This window comes from Puntigrus tetrazona, chromosome 7 (genome assembly GCF_018831695.1).
Source record: "Puntigrus tetrazona isolate hp1 chromosome 7, ASM1883169v1, whole genome shotgun sequence".
NCBI classification, from domain to species: Eukaryota; Metazoa; Chordata; class Actinopteri; order Cypriniformes; family Cyprinidae; genus Puntigrus; species Puntigrus tetrazona.
The window spans coordinates 10,410,307-10,434,236 of record NC_056705.1 but is presented as its reverse complement, the minus strand read 5'-3'; the positions used below and the strand labels follow the sequence as shown (position 1 = coordinate 10,434,236).

At 36.3% G+C, this 23,930-nt stretch overlaps 1 protein-coding gene across 3 annotated transcripts in view; it reads right to left on the bottom strand.

The window, feature by feature from the left end:
* Window positions 1–10,541: 10,541 nt before the first annotated feature.
* Window positions 10,542–23,930, bottom strand: part of syt7b (synaptotagmin VIIb) — a 118,519-nt gene continuing 105,130 nt past the window's right edge. For 2 of the 3 annotated variants that reach the window (XM_043245387.1, XM_043245388.1), the window contains 7 exons: window positions 18,886–19,003; window positions 15,971–16,238; window positions 14,725–14,894; window positions 13,067–13,181; window positions 12,514–12,713; window positions 11,146–11,268; window positions 10,542–10,990 (listed from right to left, as the gene is read on the bottom strand). In XM_043245387.1, the coding sequence (XP_043101322.1) occupies window positions 11,164–11,268; window positions 12,514–12,713; window positions 13,067–13,181; window positions 14,725–14,894; window positions 15,971–16,238; window positions 18,886–19,003 (976 nt within the window). In that variant the 3' untranslated portion in view covers window positions 10,542–10,990; window positions 11,146–11,163. Of the gene's footprint in view, window positions 10,991–11,095; window positions 11,269–12,513; window positions 12,714–13,066; window positions 13,182–14,724; window positions 14,895–15,970; window positions 16,239–18,885; window positions 19,004–23,930 lie in introns of all 3 variants that reach the window. The other variant, XR_006251447.1, reaches the window with a different exon arrangement.

Here is a 23,930-nt window from a genome sequence, read left to right as displayed (position 1 = left end):
CAAAATCAAAACATTTGCTTATGCGCATTAATTAGCGCGAACTGTGGGCTTGTTTCTGGCCGGTGGGAAGTCCAATGTTTTTTTTAAACCCTAACCTCTTTAGAAATCTGGTCGCAGATAACGTCTTCCCTCAAATCGTAAACATGCACACGCTACACGACTTCCGTCGCCTCAAGCGTGATCTCGCGTTGTCTCGCGTGATCTCGCAGCACCCGGTCGTCGCGTTTCAGTGACGTTTACGTTAGCTAGCGCGCTAGCGGCTTCGTGCGCTGACTGGATTTTATACAAAGCAGCGTTTGTGAGCTTTTAACGCCCTAAAGGCGGCACCTAGTGGCAGAGAGCGAATATACATTTTCATTCGGACCAACACGAAAATCAGGTTTTCTCAGTTCTGCGCGTGCAGCAACCTATGCTAGTGTTTCATGTGGACAGCGACACGACGTGGCTTGGGACTCGTTTTAATAATTCAGTCGACTCTTTTGAGAAATAATAACTTCATACACATGCATGCACTTTCAGATTGAAAACTTTGCAGGATGTTTTCGTTCACTTTCAAAACCAGTTTTGTGTTACAGACATACCTTGATGATACTTTAAATCAGTGCAGGTTTTTTTTTTTTTAGAAATGTACCACCAGACTGCATACTTTGAGCAGACGTGTGTAGTATAAATGTCATTACTCCTTTGAGTGCTGTGAATTTGGACTTTCTTCTTTAGTCAAATACTCTTTTGAGCCACAATATAGGAAATTATGCGATTTCGGATGCCGCCCAGTTCTGAAAAATACATATATAAAACAAATAAAACGCTCAACCGTATGGCAACGGCCTTGCAGACACACACAGTGCCTCAGTACTGGCAATATATACAAGAAACGCGCGCCGCCTTTTTACAGAAAATGTAAAAATTCACTGTCTTGCTGTTATTTTGAGATAATGTATGCTCCGCACATCACCCTAAATCCTGGACAGGGACATGAAGGCAGGGGGAAATTGTCATACAGCTTTAGAAAGGAACTGCCGGAGCTGTTGCCAAGCCATATAAAGCCACACAGAAGAAGAGCAAAAGGTGGAGGAAGAAGGGAAACGTGTACAAAGAGAAAAGTGCAGAATGTCGATGCATCCCGGTAAGATTTCTTCACCAATGCTAAATAAGGCTGCATTTATTTGATCAAAAATACAGAAATTGACGTTTTTCTATATGCATATACTTAAAAACATAAGCATTATTTATTATATAAACAGCAAAGTAATTCAGTAAAGAGCAGTGACTGTTACCCGTCCTTACTTTTTTATAATAACAACGGACTACCTGCATAATTACATGCAAGTAACACTAATCCCAGCCATATAGTTAGTACATGCTAATTAATCTGCATTTAAAAATAAATAGCAACCTAACATTCAAAGTAGTAATATTATTATTACTACTACACCGGTGGTTCTAGCGTACATCAAGCAGACACATGCACATTGTTAACTGTATACTTGTGAACAAAAATCAAACCTTTTAACTTATGGATATCGCCATAAACTGCATAAGCCTAACGATATGTGTGCATTATTAACATGACGTGATTTATCACACGAACACATCAGTTAGATTCGGGAAGCACAGATGCATGTGGATTCATTGTACTCAGTGTCTGTCATCTAGTCAGCTTTTTTTTTTTTTAAATAATTGTATATTATAGAGTTTGATTGCATCAGTTTTATATCTTTGACATGCATTTAAACAGAAAAACATCTGAGATTTCTTATAAAGGACGCGTATACTTTTGCGAGAGGCTGGTAGCTGGTATGCATTCACTCACACACACGCACGCACACACACACACACACACACACACACACCTCTCAGACAGAGAGCCTGTGTGATACCTGGCTCACAGGTGAGCTCTGCCTTTATATAGCATTGAAAGAGCCCGCTGTGTGATCTCACTGACCTCTGCCATCTGTCTCTATGGAGATGAGGAGAAATGGAGCCGGCCAGAGCTGCTGCGTAACACGTCCGCATATAACCACCGAAGACATCTACACTGCAGCCCAAGCGTCCAACAAAAACACACATGAAAGTGTTATCCGAAGGTTGGGTGCTGTGCAGGTTTTTGCAGAAATTTTCGCCACGTTCCGAGAGCTGCATTAAAAAAATTATTATATTTTAGGAACATAAATTCTTCATGCTTTTTCCGTTTTGTAGCGCGCGCGTGTAAGGGGTATTATCAGTAAATAAATCTAAAACAATAAAACAATGCGTTACTTTAAACGAGAGAAACATGAACTGAAATAAAATACAAAAAAAAAAAAAAATTTTTGTTTTGTTTATTACCGAAATAAGTATAGCTGAAAGAAACAAAAAATAAATACTAAAATGAGTGAGACAGGAAATGTAAAAATTACAAAAAAAGGACAAAATATTAACAAGAATTATAACAGAATATGAAATTATTGTAAAATAACAATGGCATGATATACATTATTTTATATGCAATTAATTCCATGCATTACTGTATTTAATGTGAACTAAAAACATTAAAAGCATTCAACTGAAATTCAATCGAAAACAGATGTTAACCCTATTCCGGCTATAGCAGGTGAACGATTTTAATTTTTATTTTGCTGAAGTTGATGTACTAAAATAACGATAATGAAAATAAAACGAGATGACTGCCGACGTCAGCCGGGAAGAGCTTTATTTGAACTTTTTGTAGTTTGATTTGAAAGCGAATAGCTTTTAATCACGACGTGTCGAGGTGCCAGTCATTACCTGCGAGACCCGCTGCTGAAGTGCCAGTCGTCGTCAGAACAGACCGATGGGTTTCTTTGTGTGATGTGGATGACTGAAGTGACTGTTCTCGTTAGAGAACCGCGTGACGAGCGTTTCGTGTGAAGCCCTACTTCTGAGACTCTGTATTGCTGTTATTTCAGGATGGAGGTTGCATGCTGACAAGCTAACTTTTCTGTAAAACTTGTATATCCTCGAGTCAAGTAACGACGAGTGAAGGATGTGAAAAATGTGAAGCTTGCTTCATTGCAGAACGCACAACTTCCATCTATTTTGGCTTAAAAACTAAAATTATTTCTTTAAAGAAGTATGAAATTGTATCGCATCTCTGTCGTGAATTACTGCTCGTACAGTTTTTCACAGCATTGCTGATCATGTTTATATCACGAGGCACTTCGAGAGGCAGAAATAAGAAAATAAAAACATTTAATAATCGTAAAAATACAGTAAAATACATAAATTACATAATTTACTTGCTTCAGATCCAGTGCCGCATGTTAATAAAGAATATAATGAAATAAAGACGTAATAAAATATAAATATAGGATGACATACTAAATTATGTTTACGACCCAAAAAAAAAATCAGAAATAAAAATAAAAGCACATAAAAGTGATTGAAGTGCTCGATTTAAGTTAAGGTTAAATACAATTAAAAAAATGCTAAAAATAAAATAATAAATAGCATGTAAATAAAGAATAAAACTGATGCAATCGCTTTGAAAAGTAATAGCACATGAGTTCGCCCATATTTTATTTTTTTCAAAACCTTAAGTGTCTTATTGCGACGTAAAAGAAGATAGTTTAAAGAATGTTGGGGTCAAACAATAACTGACTTTCATTGAATTCTCCAAATGCCTTCTTTCAGGCGTACAGAAGAACACGAGGGCGAGCGAACGACGACAGAATGCTTTCTTTCTTTCTTTCTTTCTTTCTTTCTTTCTTTTCCTAACAAGAAAGATCCACTTAGAGGTTTGCTCGGCTCACTAAACCCACATACAAACAGCGAGCCCCTCGAACTGCTTCCGATCTCAGCAGCGTCTCCAAGGTTTCTGGCAGCCCTCTTCAACGGAGCTCTAGACATCAGCTGGTGGGCGTCTACTCAAGACAAGTTAAAAACAGCTTCCGCACTAACCAGCGTCTCGCGCGCAAACTCTTCACACGAACGTTCGGTATCCATGGAGAAAGCGTTACGCAATTGGGTTTCATCCCAAAACGTCTCACTTGTGGATTCGAGGGTAATAGTGTTGAAAGCGCGCGGCGGGTTGATGCGTTTGCCTGCAGCTTGTTTGGTGTGTGGATGTGCGGCTCGCCCACACGCGTCTCTCTGACATGTTCCTGTCATCCTCCACCGCGGCGAGCATGTGCGTGGTCCGCGTCTGAGTCGTGACAGCCGCGTATTTGATCGCTTGCCCTCGTCTCTCTCTGTTTCTCTCTCTCTCCGCAAATATGCAACGCTCTTCGCTTGGTTTTGCCGGAGTAAACTGCGTCCTCCGCGGCGCTCGAATGCTAGCTCTTCTCGCTTCTCCGTGTGCATCGCCTAAAGAAATCAAAGACGCTCCTGATCTTATTTAGCACCGTACTATTTCGTAGAAAGAAATCATTTCTTGAATGCATCTAAAATGACTTCTCCTTTCGATTGGATGACTGTTTCCTTACTTTTTGACTCCCATTCTGTTACAAGCCACCTAGGACGGTCATAAAACAAAAAGTCTGTAAAGAAAGCTGTGGTTTACAGTGGATTTGTGACAGATAAGGGAAATATGTCAGTACAAATTGAAACGTTTCTCATTAAAGTCTTCTAAGGACAAATGATCTGAGCTTCACTCCATCAGCTGTTTACTCTTTTCTTGAAGCATTTCTTTGAAAAGAGAAACATCTGAGAAAGTAGTATGATTTATTATAGTAATTAAGTCTCGTATCGTATACAAACTACTTAATTCGTGGGGTTTTTTTTGTTGCTTTTATTACTAAACGGCTAAATATTTACAAGATGAAGGATGGAATTTGATTTAAATGTTTTTATGGTATTTTGAATTTTTGGGTGAACTATCCCTTTAAATACCGTAACGGCGTCAGATGGTTGGAGAGGAGAGTCTTAAAATTGGGGATTTTGGAAGGAAAAGTAGTTTTAGCCGCAAAGGTATTTCGTTTTGATAAAAAAAAGTTGCCTCTTTGGAATAACGGGCACGGATAAATTGCGCAGGAACTGTATTAAGAAAGTAATGGCATCCATTTCAATCTCCATTATGTTTTCAAGAGTTATGAAAGAGCGACCTCTGAGCGATAAAGCTTTCCTCCGGGTGCATCCATTGAGGTTATTTTCTACTCCTGATGTGCGTCAGCGAGGACAGGTGTAGTGCCCTGGATGACCGTCATGAGATGAAAGCCATCCCTCACAAACTAAACGAGGAAGTGTGTGTTTTCCACCAATTTCCGTTTATTAGCATCAACTTCATTCTCTTTCAACAACAGACAGACGAGAACTCTGATTCATCCGGGATGCTGGTAGCACCGGGTCGCTGTAAATGAATCAGAAAAACTCGATCTACGGCAAGAAAAGGCGGTGCAACGTTGCAACAGTTTTCTTATTTTGTTGAGCCGGAACACACACACACACACACACACACACACACACACACACACACACGCTCACATAGACTCTTGAACCGAACAATGCTTTTTGTTGTTGATTTTTTTTGCTAGAAAACCCTACAGAACATTAGACTTGTGCAAAGACGGAATCAGATCACACGACGTAACGAAAACGAGTTATTTAAAGAATTCTATCATAGAATTACTATGGCAATGACCTTTTTGAGCGAAGCGAGCTCATTCTCTCAACGTATAAATCAAGAGACTCCAAGAAACGTGTCGGTTTCCTTCTTTTATATACAGGTTTACATCTATTTACACTGTACATTTATGCCAAAATAAATCATCAGTATGTCAAATCATATTGTGCACACCACAGAGATGCTGAGAAAGGTTCAGGGGTCTCGGTCAAAACTCCCCAGGTAACATTAATTTTTACAAGCACACACACAAGTTCACACGACGTCTTTAGATGGGGTTGTCGTCACACACATCGAAGGTCATTTGCGATCCTCATTCGGGATGTCCGTAACGCCTCTGTGACGAAATGTGACCGCTCGAATGCTGGTTGTTTCAAACCTGGTTTTGGCATTTCGTTTCATTAGGTCAAAACGTCCTGCAGTCCGACAGCTGAGAAACGAATTCAAACGGAAACGTTGTGGATACGACAGTAAAACAGACAAGCTCACATTAGCCGCCTCACCGCGGTGAGTCACACAACTAGACGAGACAAAACAAAGCATGCCGCTTCACCGGTGCGTTTATTTCATTTTCACGTCGGGTGCTCGTCGCGAAGCAAAACTCTCTCGGAATTGGAGCCTAGAAACAGGACCGTCGAAACCTGGAATGTTTTTTCAGAGAAACTAAATATTTGATTTAATGGTCAACTTGACAATATTTTTTTTTAAATTCAGACATCTTAGTTGGAAGTAATAATAATAGTAATAATAACAACAACAAATATTTAATATTTATTTTAAAATATGTATTTCTCTTATTCTTTCTTATAATAATAATAATAATAATAAAATAAAAATATTTTATTCTTCCTCTTTTCCTAATTATTATTATTATTATTATTATTATTATTAATAATAATAATAATAATAATAATATTGCAAGACACAACTACAATGAGTTAGAAATTATTTAAAGATTATATTAAGATTATATAGATTTTTATTATTATTTAAGTTAACATCATTTGTGGCGCAATGTGGAAAAATTATTCATAGGTTAAATAAAATAAAATAATATTTTTGGTTTCATATCAATAATTACATTGAGACTTCAAAACAAATAACTTTTGTTGTCGCTATTTATTTATCCATAAATATTTTAATTATTAGAATCCGCAAAGTCTACATTGTAGTTTTTCATCTTTGTCATAAAAAAAATTATTTATTTTTACACACCCTTTGCATTATTTCCCTTGAAAGGCTGGACATTATGCCACAAATGCTGTAAACAGACATTAACTTGTACTTTCATAAAAAAATAAATTAATAAAAAAAAAAAAAAAAAAAAAATGATGCTGATTTTGAACCAATGAGATTGCGCTGTGGGTGGAGCTACAAAACAGGTGACAGCAAAAACTCAACCACGACGGTCCTGCTCGCGAGTCCACGCTCTCTCTCCGTTTTCCCTTTAGTTGCTTCTTTTAACCCACTTTCAACGACACGGTACACCAAGTTTTTCTGAAGTGCTTGAATATTTTTTTTTTTTAGGTCTTGCTCTCACTTTGGTCTGTTTTCCGGCCTTTAAACCCTTGCCTCCCACACGTTCTCTGCGTCTTCGAGGACGCGTCTGTCGCAGCGCGTTAGTCCGGGAGGAGGAGGACAGGCCGCGAGAAACGTCTGGCAGTGATACTCACGTCTAACGTCGGCATATGGAGGGGAGAAAGGCGATGGACGTTTCACTTCCCGCGCGCGTGTTTGTACGAGCGTTTCGAGTCGAACGAATACGAACGGATGTCCTAACCCTGAAGTTAACCCTTTGCGTTAAATATTGCTTATCTTACAGTACATTGCCTTATGTTTTCAAGTAAGCGGTTTTGTGGTCTGTCATGATAAGTGTAGACATTTCTCCCAATTTAACTGCTAACAATCGGAATTCTTCCTTTTTCCATATCCGCCTCTTCTCGGTTACGCAAGAAACACATTGAGAGGCGACAGAAATCGCAAGCGGACGCAGCACACAAAACGTTATTCGAAAAGCAAAAACGCGAGAGTATTGCTATAATATCCTGCCATTTATAACTCGTGCTATCCCGTCCCCGGCGCAGGGCTAATGCTGCCTTCAAGTCATGCCGGGATGATTTTTTACCAGATGAGACCCTACGAACGGCGTCGCGACGTCGCAATTAGCCTAATTGTTTTCATTGAGCACAGGCTTTGCGAGTCGAGGGCATGTTGATCCAAGAATTCTGCCAGAAGCTAATTGCCGTCGTAATGAGCTCTAATCGTGAACGTTGGAGGCGCAATCCGGTTTGTACGCATTTTTGTGTACCGTTCGTGAAGCCTATTACCAAATAACACCCATTTAACCGTTTTGCGAGCGGAAACGTAACGTTTCCAATTATTGTCTAAGGCAGAAATATTTTTTTTGTCAGCTGAACGTCTTTAACCCAAGATACGACCTTAAAATACCCCTGAGATTTTAAGATGAAACTTTCACGTAAGAGTTAATTGAAAAATATATTCAAATGTTCATGGTTTTGTGATGTGGTAAACAATACCCATCTCTCTTTCTCTATCTCTCTCTATATATATGTTTAATTAATAATAATTAATGAAAAAAAAAAAAAAAAATATATATATATATATATATATATATATATTATATATATATATATATTATTTTTATATTATTAGCTTTTGTAAATAAATACAAAATTACACTGCTTCTGATTATATGCTGATAATCGTGAACAAAAAATGTTTTTCAAAATTATTTTTGCAATACATTATATGATCTAGTTTTGTTTTATTTTTTTATCTCGTTTAGTTTTATTTGACTACTTTTGGCACAATTGTAACAAAAAGTAAAAAAAAAAAAGCTTTTTCTTAAATGTAATGCTTTTTTTACGCTTCATAAAAAATCAGAAAACATACCCTCTATATGTAGTAATTATATATACAAAATTAATTAAAATCGATAATAGATAAATTCTCTGACGTGGATCTAATTTATTTAGCAAATGTTATTAATTTCCATCATTTTACCACAAAAAATGCCATTTTAATGCCATTTTCTTGCCGCTGTCATTCATGCAAATACTTAAAAACGTGTTTGAATTTTATCTTCCCGGCAAAAACGTGCCGAAATCGATTTCCTGACCGCTTTATTTCAACCAAAACCACGCGGTACTTGTCAAACTTCGCCGGAGGACTTGAAGGCAGCATAAGTACGGTAAGGAATCGATCGCCGTGATCCAAATCCTCGCCACACACACACACACACACACACACGAATGCAGACAGCGACAGACGCATACAAACATACACACACACACACACACTAAGCCGAAGACGACTTGCGTCACGTTTCCCACCGGTTCCCGCTCTTTTTCTTTAGTTAACCTTCTAAATTGCGCATCGTGTTTCGGAGGGACGCTAAGAACTTCTTCAGCCCTTTTGAAAAGAAATGAAAAGAAATGCGTTTTGGCAGCGTTGAACTCGCGTTGGCAGTGTCGTTGCATACTGGTTAAGCGGTTGATGCAATCCTCTGCAAGATGTGTACGTTACACGAGGATTGCTCGTTCAGATAAAAGGGGTTTTGTGGTTCTGCTTCTATCGCAAAGGCCGACACGCGGGCTTTAAACGCTCACTCCTATCTCGGCTCTCGCGCTTCGCTTTTGAAAGAAGAATCAGTATAGTGATCTACGCAAGTGCACGAATGCATCTGCCAAAGGTAATAAACGCCAATAAACTACTAGCTACGCTGCGTGTTTATGCACGGCGTCCCGGTTAAGATGCATTTTTTTGGGCGACCCAATCGCAACTGGATGGGATATCTGTAATATGTCAAGACCAGACAAAGCACTCAAGCCAAGCTCGCTCCGATTTAGAGACTGTAAAATGCGAAGTGACGAGACACAATCACAGCCGATTAAAAACCAATTGATGTTTTGGTTAAACTAAGTTAAACTCTACTGACAACGTTTGGGGCGCGGAGTGACGGTGACCTTTCGGATTTTATTAGTAGGATAAAAATAGAGCAAATGTGTTACTTTTCAGTAATATGAAAAAAGTAATAGTGGATCACACAGTTTCCAAATCAAGATTCAGTTTTGATTATTACGGTAAAAGTCTACAAATCTACTAAAATCACATGCGTTTCGCGATTTAAGAAATATTTTAATACATTAATAATTTAATAAATAAACAGCTTGAGCTTTCAGCTTCTTACAGAGGTCGTCAAATTTTAATCAGATTGCTTTCGTTATGACTATTATTTTTTATTTTTATATTTTTTGTTTTTATTTTAGTTAGTTTAGTAAATTAAACTTTTATTTGTGCCTATATGTGTATCTATTTATTTAATTAAACTTATTATTTATATATATATATATATATATATATATATATATATATATATATATATATATATATAAATATAAATATATATATATAAATATATATATTAATTGCATTTGACCATAAACCAGCATTTTATATATATATATATATATATATATATATATATAATATGCTATATTATATATATCAAATGCAATTAATCCAGACTTCGCAATGTTGTGACAAAAATACACCAAATTAACATCAAAATGTTATTTTTCATGTGCTTTCCGTCCTCTTCATTTTCCGCTCGCTTGTAAGCTGTTCAATCCTCGTTTAATTGCATTCGTGTCTAGATGAAATCTGAACACAAATGAATCATAAGGAATGCTTTTTTTAACGCAGGAGAAAACGATAATGCATCTGACCACTGCGATTGGATCACTGAAAACGCATCTTAATACCAAGTCGAAAAAAGAATCGAAGCAACAAAAAAAAAATGGCTAGAAATGTTTGCATTTATGTACTCGCGCAGATTCACTTTTTTGTCCCTATTTGTTGGAATGTTTTAAAATTGTTGAAACGTATTTCCCCTACGCACTTGAACTGATCCAGTCAATTAAAGTGAGTCAGAATTTCTACGTTTTTCCACGTCTCTTCTGCTTATTTTTTTTTTTTTTTTTAAACAAGACCTTTTTTTCTGTCACAGAACAGCACCCACAGAACATACAGACGACGAAGAGTTCCAGCGAATTTCTACACTTGTTTCTGAGAAAAACATCAAGAGGTGACGAAGTCCAACACACAACGAGTTCATCCCTCCTTCAGCTAGGTATTGCACTGTGGTTGCGATCCTTCTGGATCTCTCCGGCAGCGAGGGAGGTGAGACACAAACATGGCGGTAGAAGGGTCCGTCTGGGAGATTGTTTTCGGCCGTTTCAGAGAACGGTCGACTTGTCGAACTTTTTATCTCAAGGAAGACGAGTCCGTTTAACCAATACGTTCTCTCCCGGTCTTCATGGCAGTGCTTAGCCTCTTTTTGGTGGGAAAAAAATAAAAGCAGTGAATAAAGGAAGGGTCTCCATAAACAAACTGCAGGGAAAAAGCGAGAAGGGAAGAGAAAAGGAAGAGAGAGAGAGAGAGAGAGAGAGAGAGAGGGAGAAAGAGAAAGAAAGATAGTTGGATGGCTTTTGGTACCCGTGTTTAAACGTGTGCATATCAACAGGGTTTTGAAGGTGTTGTTTTACTTTTGGTGGGCGGGTCCTTCAAGCTTTGAGAGCGTGCCATTGGGCAACGGCAGTGCGCGGGTGACTCATCATGTCTTTCCAGTGCTTCACCTCCGCTGGGCCGCTCTTCCACGAGAGATAGATCTAGAAATACGGCATGAAAAGAAAAAAGGTGGGAGAAAGGCGATAAGCGCTGCGCTTCCGCCGAGGTAAGTTACCAAGACGCAAAGCAATGTGTTTGTTGTACATTATAGAAGTTACTGTGTCGTAAGCAGGAGAAAATACATATTTAAGTCTTTAAAAAATGAGCTGGTTCATAAGAGGTCACGTTTTTTTTATGTGAAGAATAGTGAGGCAAACACATGTTATTATAACAACAGCTGTTTTTCAACTGGTCCGTGGTTGACATTTATAGGATTTAGTTTGATGTGGATATTTTATTGAAACAGATTCTATTCCTACATTCTATTTATTTCATTTTAATAGAAAAAAAATTGATTCAGCTACATGTATGTGCGTGCGCGTTTTAGATAAACAGATAAATATTATAGAAATCAGTAAATGGCTATTATTTTTCCTTTTTAACTTGTGTCTTTTAGTTAGACTTAAATATATTTCATAAATCAAGTCATTTCCATTAATTATATATATATTACTAAAAATATAACAGTATTTACTAAATTTACATATTTAATAAACAGCATTATTGACCAATATATAGATATGTATATACCTTAAATGTATATACTATTGGTAAGTCTGAAACAATAAGTTTGATGCATCTTCATGATCTCAATAGTTGTGCCTTATGCTTATGAAGGTTGCATCTGATGAAAATAACTAATATTTTGAAATTTACAACAAAAACTGCCTATTGTCATTTTTTTTACATATATATATATACATATATATATATATATATATATATATATATATATATATATATATATATATATATATATATATATATATATATACATATATATATATATATACATATATATATATATATATACGATATATATATATATATATATATATATATATATACATATATATATATATATATATACATATATATATATATATATATATATTTATACATATATATATATATACATATATATATATATATATATATATATATATATATACACATACATATATATATATATATATATATATATATATATATATATATATATATATATATATATATATATATATATATATATATATTACTGTTTTTGCTGCAGAATAAAAGTATTACTTTTTTTTTTTTTTTTAAAGGTCACGCACACACAAACTCCAAATATTTGAAAGCAAGGTTACATTGTTCCAAAAGATTTCTAATATTCCATTAATTCCATGTAGTTTGTGACATCACACCTTGCCTATGACATCATTGCGGCTCAGTCTGTCCTTATCCATGACTGTGATGACGATGGTGGTCTCTCTGAGGACGTGAGCGGGCACGTCAAAGGGGAAGGACTCATTAAACACCGGGTTCAAACACCTCTTCATCACCACCGTCTTCTTCTTCTCCACTCGCTTATCTTTGTTCATCAGCCACACTTTGACGTAGGGGTCTAAAAAGCGCACACAAACAGGGGAACGGTCCACAACGAATTCCTGCGGTGAATTCTAAATTACATTGGAGATGATCACCGCGCAGATGGCATCCTGACAGGGACATTTCCACAGAAATCCCATAAGCACTCATTGCACGGAATGTAGCTTTATTGCATTTGCATCTATTCATTTAGCAGATGCTTTGTGAAAAAAAAAACGTACAGGGCATTCAAGGTAAACACATATACAGCGTGCCCTGTGGGAATCCAAGCCACGATGGTGTGATGTTCTACAAGATATAGGAACATAATAGGAATATAACGTGAAGTTAAATGCAGAGCTGGTGAGGTGTTATGCGTGTGTGTTGTACCGGATGTTCCCCCGATGTCCATGGCTTTGAGATTGCGTGCCTTGATGATGCTCACAGTGATGGTGTTGGCAGTGGGATTGTAACACAGAGACACGAGCAGGTCTCCTCGACTCCCCTGAAGATAAGAACACAGTAAGGTCAGTACCGGACGGCTATTTGTTTAAACCTCAGTCACGCAAGCTGCTTCACAAGAGGTCAGCGTTTTTTTCTGTGAAAAATAATGAGGCAAACACATATTATTATAAGATTTTTTTCTCAACTAGTCAGTGGTTGACCTTTATAGGATTTTCAGTGTTTGATGTAGATATTTAGTTGAAACGAGTTTCTATTTCTATTTATTTCATTTTAATAGGAAAATATATTCCATTCTATCTATCTATTTATCTATCCATCTATCTATCTATCATCCATCCATCCATCCATCCATCCATCCATCCATCTATCTATCTATCATCCATCTATCTATCCATCCATCCATCTATCCATTCATCCATCTATCATTCATCTATCCATCTATCTATCATCCATCTATCTATCCATCCATCCATCTATCCATTCATCTATCAATCTATCCATCCATCCATCTATCATCTATCATCTATCTATCCATCTATCTATCCATCCATCCATCCATCCATCCATCCATTCATCTATCATCTATCTATCATCCATCTATCTATCCATCCATCCATCTATCCATTCATCTATCCATCTATCCATCTATTCATCCATCCATCCATCCATCTATCATCCATCCATATCATCCATTCATCTATCTCTATCATCTATCTATCCATCATCATCCATCCATCATCCATCCATCCATCCATATCATCTATCTATCATCCATCTATCCATCTATCTATCCATCCATCCATCTATCCATTCATCTATCCATCTATCCATCCATCCATCCATCCATCCATCCATCCATCCATCCATCCATCCATCCATCCATCCATCCATCCATCCATCCATCATCATCTATCATCCATCTATCTATCTCCATCCATCCATCCATCTATCCATCCATCCATCCATCAAATTATTTTTTTATATGATTTTTTTAAATTAAATTTTTTACATGTTTTATTTGCTTGTTTACATTAATATGAAAATAAAATTAAATCTATATTTATAATTATAGACATTATTATTAAGTCTATTTTTAACATTCAACCAATAACAGCAAAGACAATGAAAAAGCGAAAACAAATTAAAAGCCAGCCAATTAATGCATCTGTCGATACATTTGAATAAATCTGAACCATATATTGTTTGTTATTAAAACTGTTACAAAGTTCTTCCATTTCTTCATTAAGGATCAGACATGCAGTTCTAATCACTTCGTATTAAGTGTGGCTTTTTTTTTTAGTACTTTTAACTATTCATTTGTCACACCACAGGACCATTTCAATGAACAATTACGTTTCGGCCCAAACCCTACAGCTTCAAACACTAAGCACAGAACGGGCGATGGACTTTCAAACTGTAGTCAATGAACCCGTGGGAGATCTCTTTTAGAAGCCAGAAAACCTACCTGGAGAGTTTCAAAGGCTCTTTATGCTAACGAAACACGCTTTTTTGACCGTTACTGGCATCTGTCTTTGGCTTTTAGTTCTCTTCAACGTTCATAATGCACACACAGATCCACTCACACTGCCATCGCTGCAGGGTTTCAGCTCCTTCCAGAAGGTCTGCATGTGGGCCAGATCGATCTTGTTCAGGGGGATGGACACCTCTCCTATAGGGTCATTCCTGCTAAAACGGTCATAATCTAGCACTTGCAGGTACAGTGTGCGCTGGACCACCTTCTCAAAGGGGAACCCTGGGAGAGAGAGATGAGAGGAGGGATCATTTTAGCTCACTCAATTTATTTACAGCTCAATACGGGGTGCAAAAATACTTTGGTCCGGCCCCCTTCATTGACCGCTTGATGCACATCGCATACAAAATTGCATACTTTAGTTTCTGCTGGGAAATGTTTCCTGTTTAGAAGGTGCTGGGTTGATATGAACGCTTGTGGTGAAGAACTAATATACAATCGATGATTTATTTAAGTTCGTTTGCAAAAACAGATAACTCCAGTTTTTTGTCAAAAATCATGGCTTTTTTTTTTTTGACTAGGTAAAAAAATACAGAAAAACACAATAAAACACAATAAAAATGCAACATAATACAAAAACATGATTTTGAAAAGTACAAAAAAGTTAGCTGTTTTCGCAAATAAAAGCTTCAACACATTTGTTGAGTTAATTATGATGTAAAAATGCTTTTGAACGTGACAGTTCATAATAAAGTGAAATAAATACATAAATAAAATATACATATACATATCTGATCTATATTATTGTGCAAAGATTGATATTGTAATTTTTTTAAATAAATAAAATCGCAGTTGTAAATTGATCCAAAGTGACAGTAAAATGTAATTATAATAAAAAAAAAAAAGAGAAATAAGCTTTCTGTTCATCAAAGAATCCTGAACAAAAAGCATGTCACGGTTTCGACAAAAATATTAAGCGGCGCAACTGATTTTAACATTGATAATAATCAGAAATGTTTCTTGAGCAGCAAACCAGCATATTATTATGATTTCCGAAGGATCATGTGACACCGAAAAATTAGCTTTGATCACAGGAATAAATTACGTATATATACTTATTGAAATATATTCAAAAATATTTTACAATATTACTGTTTCTTTCGTATCTGTGATCAAATAAATGCAGCCTTTATAATAGACGTATTTAAAAGATATTCAAACAGTAGTCAATAAAAGTGAGTTAAATCGTATGTATGCGTATTTAATTTAACAAGTCAGGCGTCTGGCTACATGAAAGAAAGCGCCTCTGAACTACATATGTCCGATAAACTCTAAACTAGATATCAAAGCATACCGACCTTCGAATAGGAAGGTCTCGTTCCAGTGAGGGTTGAGATTCTTTCTTTTGACCTTGGTCTCAAGTTTGTGCTTCTTGTCTGGCAGAAGGTAGAGTTTGACGAATGGATCTGAAGTGCCGGAGAAATCTTTGGCAGGTAAATCCTGGCCCTTCAGGATTTTCACCGTCAGCGTGGAGTCCTGAAAACTGTATCCCACGCTGAACTGGATGCGTCCCAGCTTCTCACACACGGGTCCTTCGTGTTCCTCTTCCTCAGAGCCCGGGGACAGCTTACAAACAAGTGGGACGAGACTGTCTTTAAGCATCTTAATCGCTCCGCATTAAATCATTATTAACAAAAGCACATTTCAGTGTGTCCCGCACCACAATCGAATCTAAATCTGTACCAGGTACTGCAAAAAAAAAAAAAAAAATTGTTAATGAAAACCAAAACAATTAAAATAGTTTCCTTTTAATTTTTTTTTAAATATATAAAAACATATATTTTTTTAATAAAATCTTAATATTAAACAAAGTAGCATAAGCAACTTTGTTTAAGTTGAAGAAGCTAATTTAAAATATTAATAAAGGCAAATATAAAAGTATCACTGAATCTGATTCATGAATTTTTGATTCTAATTAGCAATAGTCAAAAGCACTCAAGTTATGAGTTTTTAGCCATTTTTAAGACAAAATATCAAAAACATTAGTTACATAATCTGAGCTGAAGCACTAAAATTATTCAAATGAGTAAAACTGACATATTCTATTCCTTTTCACACACGTTTACAGAGTTTCGATTAATAAAGCGCAATTTTCACACAATTACTAGAAGAATATCAACTTATGACTTCAAAAAGATATTAATATGCTGGGATATTTGAAAATGTCCTTTTTACATCGGTTTTGCATTTGTTAACACTTCATTTCATATTTCTAACGCGATAGAGCGTTAACGTTCAGCGACAGTCCATGGATATTTAACATTATAAAAACACAGCAATACATATATCAATGTAATAAAGACGTGCCAGGGTTTACGTAAAGCTGGCATTCTTTTTGAAACCGGAAAACTATGTGAAAACAGTGTTGCACAAAAGTGCAGAGGTGCATATTTTTATGAGACCCGGTTGAAATCAGTTGAGTCTCTGGAGGTTCACAATACTGTTCTGTTAGTAACTACTGGCTTGAATCGGGGGCAAACTAACGCAACAGACTCCCCTGCTGCCCAAACATGACTAACGAAACGCCGCACTTGTCAAATATGAGACAAAAAAAGTTGCCGGGATGCTCTCTAATGAGTTGTGAAAAGCTGTTGCCTTCACGTTAATACGCGGTGAAGGGCGAAAAAGTTGGGAACCGTCGGTGGTCTTTACAAACACCTTAGCGATCCATCACTTAAAGTGGTCTGACAAGCAGCAGCATATCGAATTAATGAACTCCCATCCGTGTCAGGACCTTGGCTAAAAGTTGGGCTTAATTTGACACGTCATGCCCCGATGCCCGGACCCCCCGCTGCGAGAGGCTCTCTTAAAGAGGAAGCACCATCATTAGCCCTCATCACGTCTCTTTAAAACCGCCTTACCACCCACGTAATGACACGCAGACCCTGCGAGGGCCGTCGTCTGCGTCCCGGCAGCACATTGTACCGCTTCTAATTACGGGGCTTTTGTGGAGGTGAGTTGCCTTTGACACATCTCTGTGTGTGACTGACTGCAGTGAGGGAGAGCACCAATTACAACACGATGCATCCCTGTGATTAAAGGGTTTACATCAAAACTAGCGCCGCTTCAGAGAAGAGAAGGGCATAAAAGTCTAAAAACTATTTCTGACAATCCCGATATTTGTAAGATATGAAGCTGCATAAAAGTTGGAGTTTTTAGAAAAGCTGTCAAATGGTTAATTTTTGAATCGATCGCATCCAAAATAAGTGTTTGTTTACATGACATGTATGTGTATCTTGTCTATTTATTATGCATGCATAAATACACACACATAGTATATATTTTGAATGTATATATATATATATATATATATATATATATATGTGCATGTTTATACAACTTATATGTTAATATATATTTAATATATAAACAGAACATTTTTGTTAAATACATACATGCACGTTTACATAAAAAATAGACAGTAAACAGAAATATTATGTAAACAAAAATCGTAATTAATCGTTTGCCAGCACTCATTTGCATGCAATCTCAAAATTCTTAAGAAAAAAGTTACAATTCTCAGATATAAAATTAGAATTCAGAGTCAAAAGTTGCAGGACGTAGTCTTAGAATACGTAGAAAAAATATGTAAACTCTTTACAAGTTTAATGAAAAAGTCTGAAATGCAAGAGGTAAGGTAAACATGAAGTTCTGAAATGAAACGAATTAATTATTAATATTAATATTAATTATAGTAAATGTGTAGATCTGGCTCAGATTTCGAATGAAAAGTCTGAATTTTAAGATTTCCATTATTTTATGACTCAGACGTACAAATTTAGAATTTTGAGAAATGGTAAAAAATTTGGAAAACTCAGAATTAGGAGGAAAAAAGTAAAAAAAAAAAAAAAAAAAAAGATTCACAATTACGTTTTGCAATTGAATTATTTTTAATTCCATGGTAAAAACGAAACAAGACAACAAGAAGAAAAAAACTGAATAGCTAGGTGTAATGTGAGATGTCACAACTGTGTGATTTTTTTTATTTTATATAAATATATCAGAATTCTGGGACTTAAATTCAGAATTCAGAGAAAATAAAGAATTGCGAGGCGTATGCTCAACATTTGTAGAAAAAAGATATAAGCTCACAACTACTACAACAATTTGCGATAACCAGCAATTGTGAAAAAACTTAATTAATTGTAACATAAAAGTTGAAAATAGGTTTTTTTTTTTGTTTTACTCATAAGTTTCAACAGAAGATAGATACCATCAGCATGTCACTGGTGACGGAGTTGGCCAGGTCTGAGACGGAGGAGTTAGCGTCTGTCCGGCGGCTGCTCTCGTCTGGGGTCTGACCTTTAGGGCTGCTGCCGGGTTTATTGGATCTGGGAAAGAACGGCAAGATTAAAACAGTCGCTTTTTATAGCGTGTTGCGTTAAAAACGTTCTCCTCTCTGGGTTTTGAACAGCATTGCCTTGCCAGAAACTACTGATTGATGCTAAAACCACGCCATCTGATACAAAAACATCTGTTCGACCGTCATCTTAATTTATAAATGTGTTCAAACTAAATAAAAAGCAACATAGCGTCGTATTAAAAGGTTTGCGATTGCTAGATAGATGCAATTGTTTTTTAAGTCTCATATGCTCACCAAGGTTGATTAAAAATACAGTAAAAACAGCAATATTGTAAAATATTATTACAGTTTCTACTAACTTCTTTGTATTTGAATACGTTTGAAAATTAAATTTATTCCTCTGACGCAAAGCTTCATTTTTAGCATGATTAGCCTGCAGTGTCACATGATCCTCTAGAAATCATTCTAATATGATATGTTAATTAATTAAACTGTCGTAAAGAGTTATGCTGCTTAATGTTTTTGTGGAAACTGTGGCTGGCACTGCAGTAGAAAACCAAGGCAGTTTATTTTGGAACAGAGCTTCAGTAAAGTCACACCGAGCTGGAGCCTGACCTTTGTCCTCACCGGCGAGCTAAAAAAAAAAAAAAAAAAGTGCCATAGTTGTAATACAAGGACATTACAGATCTGTGGAGGTTTGGAATAAATAATAAATGTGACAGTGTTCTGCCTGGGATGAAAAGTATGAAGAAAGGACACAACACAGAAATGCTGCTGCAAGACAAACGTTACGTCACTCAGAACAGCAAAGAGATAAAAGGATGGAAAACCTGCGCGATTAAAACAATTGGTTTTCGTATTAAAGAATGTTTGGATCGAAAGAAAGCCAAAGCACGAGCGTGATTGTCGTCAGAGTAATAGGGTTTAATTATAATCACAAACGTAAGTGCAAAAGTGTTTAACGGATGCAATTACATGTAGGTATTTTGAAAAATATAAGTACAACGTAAAAAACGGGATAAAAAGGGACGTTTTGTGATTGTGAACGTTACATATTAACGAGACCGGGAGGCTGGAACACTGACAAAACACTAACAGGCTTTCGGCTTTTTCCGCTCTCTCTCTTCTGTATAAAGATAACCTTGGAACGCAGGATATACACAGAGATCGGAAACTTGGTCTCAACACATCTGTTGCTGTATATCTCCTGTATTCAGGTATTGCTCCTATAATCCAGCCTAGAAAGATGTTATCCAGTTGAGGATATCTGTTTCCAGGAACACATGTTCTTTACCATCTTCTTTTTTCATCTTTTGTATATGATGTATGTTTACTTGACAGTGTATTAAAGTCATGCTCGGACAAAAACTCTCAAATAAAAAGACTGGACGGTGACTTTGTCCCTGTACCTTACTCCTCTGGGAACTGGGAAGTATCTGGTGGCACTAATTAACTATAAGATCTAACTATACTCTATGGTTAAAAAGACACACTCAACTTTCATGCTGTGCTTATTCCTGCTGTAGTAGTTCAGAGATACTAGAAACTTCCTTTTTTTACTTATAAAGTGCAAAAAAGTGCTCAGTGCGTATTAAACCCAATCTCGCGGGACTTCCATCAATGTGCACATACACTTAAAACAGTACTATTCAGTTCTTCAGCTATCAAGACACGTGTATCCAATCAGTTTGTTTCGAATGACCTTTCCTGCAGCGTGTAACACAGCTCTAAGTGAATGAACTTCCTGCTAAGTTTTAAATCTGAAAGCGCACCGTGTATAAAGTTACTGTCTCTTAAAAGTTGACTTTCTCATTAAAACAAGTCGTAAGCCAGTTTAATGTTAATCAAAAATGAAACATTAGCGCATTGCCTGCCACTTGTTGGTCTTTTTGCGTTGGTCTGAATGAAAATGCCAATTGCTTGCCACTGGGTAACGCTTTCGTAGCATTAAGAGCTCACAAACACTGCTTTAAAAGGAATCGGCCGATCACCAGAGGGGCTTACAAAAATTTAGCGTTAAAATAATAATTAGGAATACAACAAATAAGGTGAAAATAAATTCATATGAGAAAATGAAAGTGTTTTTGACCTTTGCACGGATTTCAACCTGTTGTTGGGAATCTAAATACGAACCTTTCGTAACCATAATAGAGGCACTTGAATCAGCGGCAGACTATTTACAAATAGATCCAGAGGAGAAAACGTTATATAAAACTGGACAAAAATCTTCATTCAAACCATTTGGTTGTACACCGCTAAGGCGAAAAACCGTTTGTAATCATTTCCGTTTCCAATTTCGGAAATACCATATCTATTCCACAAAAATGACAGCTAATTAACTGAACATTTATCTATGTCCACAACAGATGATTTACAGCTAATTCACGGCACTGAATAGAAATTTAATTGTCGATTGGTCTACTGAAGACCACAAGGACAAGTGTACTGTAAATATATTGCTCGGACGACAAGAAATAGCATGTCCATTTTAAAGTTCTCGATCCCTAAAATTCCTAAAAATGTATTTACTGTTTTGAAGATTATGACAGGCCATGGGAAAAATCCGATCGGCCATTTGATCGCATGATACTTAGCAAACAGTTTCCAAAACTGAGACTTGACGGATTCTATTATAGACTTATAGAAACCGTGTTACATGCGAACGGAACCAAGAGCAAGATCTTTCATCACTTTATCATATTATTTTAGTTAGTTTTCTGTGCATTTGGTTTAAACATTTGCTATAACCCTATATAACATGCAAATGTGACATAGAGTAGATCATCTGTACAAAAATGAAGCCTACAGTCACTGTGTTTCTTTTCTTGAGTCTCTTCGGACTGAGCTTTAGTCTGTCCAGAAAACGCTTCCCTGAAACGCGTTTACAACGATACTATCTCATCTATCCACTCATAACAAAGAAGAGCCACAACGGATTTCCACTAATTCAATAATAGGTATTTTTGGATCGGACTGCACATGATTTCTAACAACCTAGAAATGGAGTTGGTCCGGAGGTGAGGATCGAAAAACGAATTATGAACACCAAGCGGTGGCGCCGAAAAGTGTGTAAGCAGATATACTGCACATTTTACTGTACGGAGCATAAGAATAAGACATGGCACAGAATTCCTGAACAACTGCAGACAGAACAACATTGACCTGGTGAGGTCTCAAATATATATGGAAGAGGTGATAAACAGGGCTCTAACATCCCAGACAGCTTAAGTGCGGACTGGTCTGCGCTTTATGGCTTGCCCATTGGTTCTGGGTCAGCGGAGATGATTTTCAATATAAAGCCAGATCTGCGGAGGATCAGATCCAGTGTCTTGGTGGAAATCTTCGCTGTGCAGCTCTGGACGAAGAAGAGAAGGTTTAAAAACCCACGGACCGCAAGGAAAGACATCATTTTCTCTGCCTTAAGGAGCCATAAAAATGGTTAAAATGCATGCACGTTAACGTTTTGAGCTCTGAAATATACAGGATGTATTTAAAGCACGGTGACGAGACTCTCGAGTTTCTAAACCAATCAGTAGTTGCCCATCAGTCTTACTTTTCCAATACAAAAAAAATATAGGCGTTTATTTTAAGACTAGTCTAATCAATTCATGCGTTTCAGTTTCTATCCAGTCTGGGGCTGGACAATATATCACATGATATATTCGTGCGCATCTCGTGAGTAAAGTCGGATCTTTGATTAGCGGTAAACCTCCATCCCCTGTTTTCAAATGAAGCGGCGGTCAATCCACATAGCCGTAGATTACAGACAAGCTACTTTACTTTTACTGACGAGATTCGCTAAAATATACAGGGCGATATATTTCCCTTCTGTAATCCAGGACAATTTTTAGATCTGGATCTCTGGATGAAGAAGAAGTTGTTCCAGCCCAATCTTCCTTTTCATTCATCCATTCAAAAAACATGTACTAAACTATAACTGTACTAATTAATCTAATTTGTGGTCATACAAATCTTTTAACTTAAGTTGTGTGCTATAAAAATATTCACCCGGGTAAATAAAGCTGAAAGCATAAACAGAACAGACACAAAGGCACATTAACAGATCAATAAAATCAGGGATGGCGATGAAAGGAATGTAACGATTGCATTTCAATTTCAATTTCCAGTTCCACTTACTGATTTCGTAATGATTTTAAGCAACTTATGGGTCCCAAATGATTTTATTAATGGCCCTTTGGTGCTTTGGAGGAAGTAATTTGGCTCCAGCTATATACTAAACAAAAATAAGAGCAAATTGCTCCTACAAACACCAGAGCTTTGTTACAAAATCTACTGAGCTGCCTATGCAAACAGCATTTTTAAGGCATTGTAAGTGCATTCTTCATGCTAAGGGCTCTAAAAGGTAGTTTGCACGATAATGCTGCCTTCTAAGATACTGTCTTTTGGGCCTAAATCGACGAAACCAAAACACTTCTAAAACGATTTAATAGGTAATGGAAGGAAAGCATAAAATGAGAACATCTGCCTTGGCACCTAACTGAAAGAGCTGAAGTACTAAAATGATTAAAACAAACAAACAAAAAATGATTGAAACAAAAATGGAGAAATATAAAAAGCAACTAACAAAATTGCTAAACGTTAAGCTAAAATGAAAACAGGAAATTAAAATTAGTGCTGTCAAACAATTAGTCGTGATTAATCACATTCAAAATAAAAGTTTTTTTGTTTATATTATGTATAATATAAATATATATGTATATTGAAAACGTTTATCTTTATACATTTTATATGTAAATATATTTAATATATAAACACAATATTTTTAGATATATTCATGCATGTGTTTATATTTATGTGCATATTTATAATAAATATACACACATGTAAACAAAAACTTTTATTTTGGATGCTAATTATTGTTTGACAGCACTATTAATAAATACGATAAAAATACAAATAATATTAAAAATAATACAGACGCTGTCTCTCTTTTG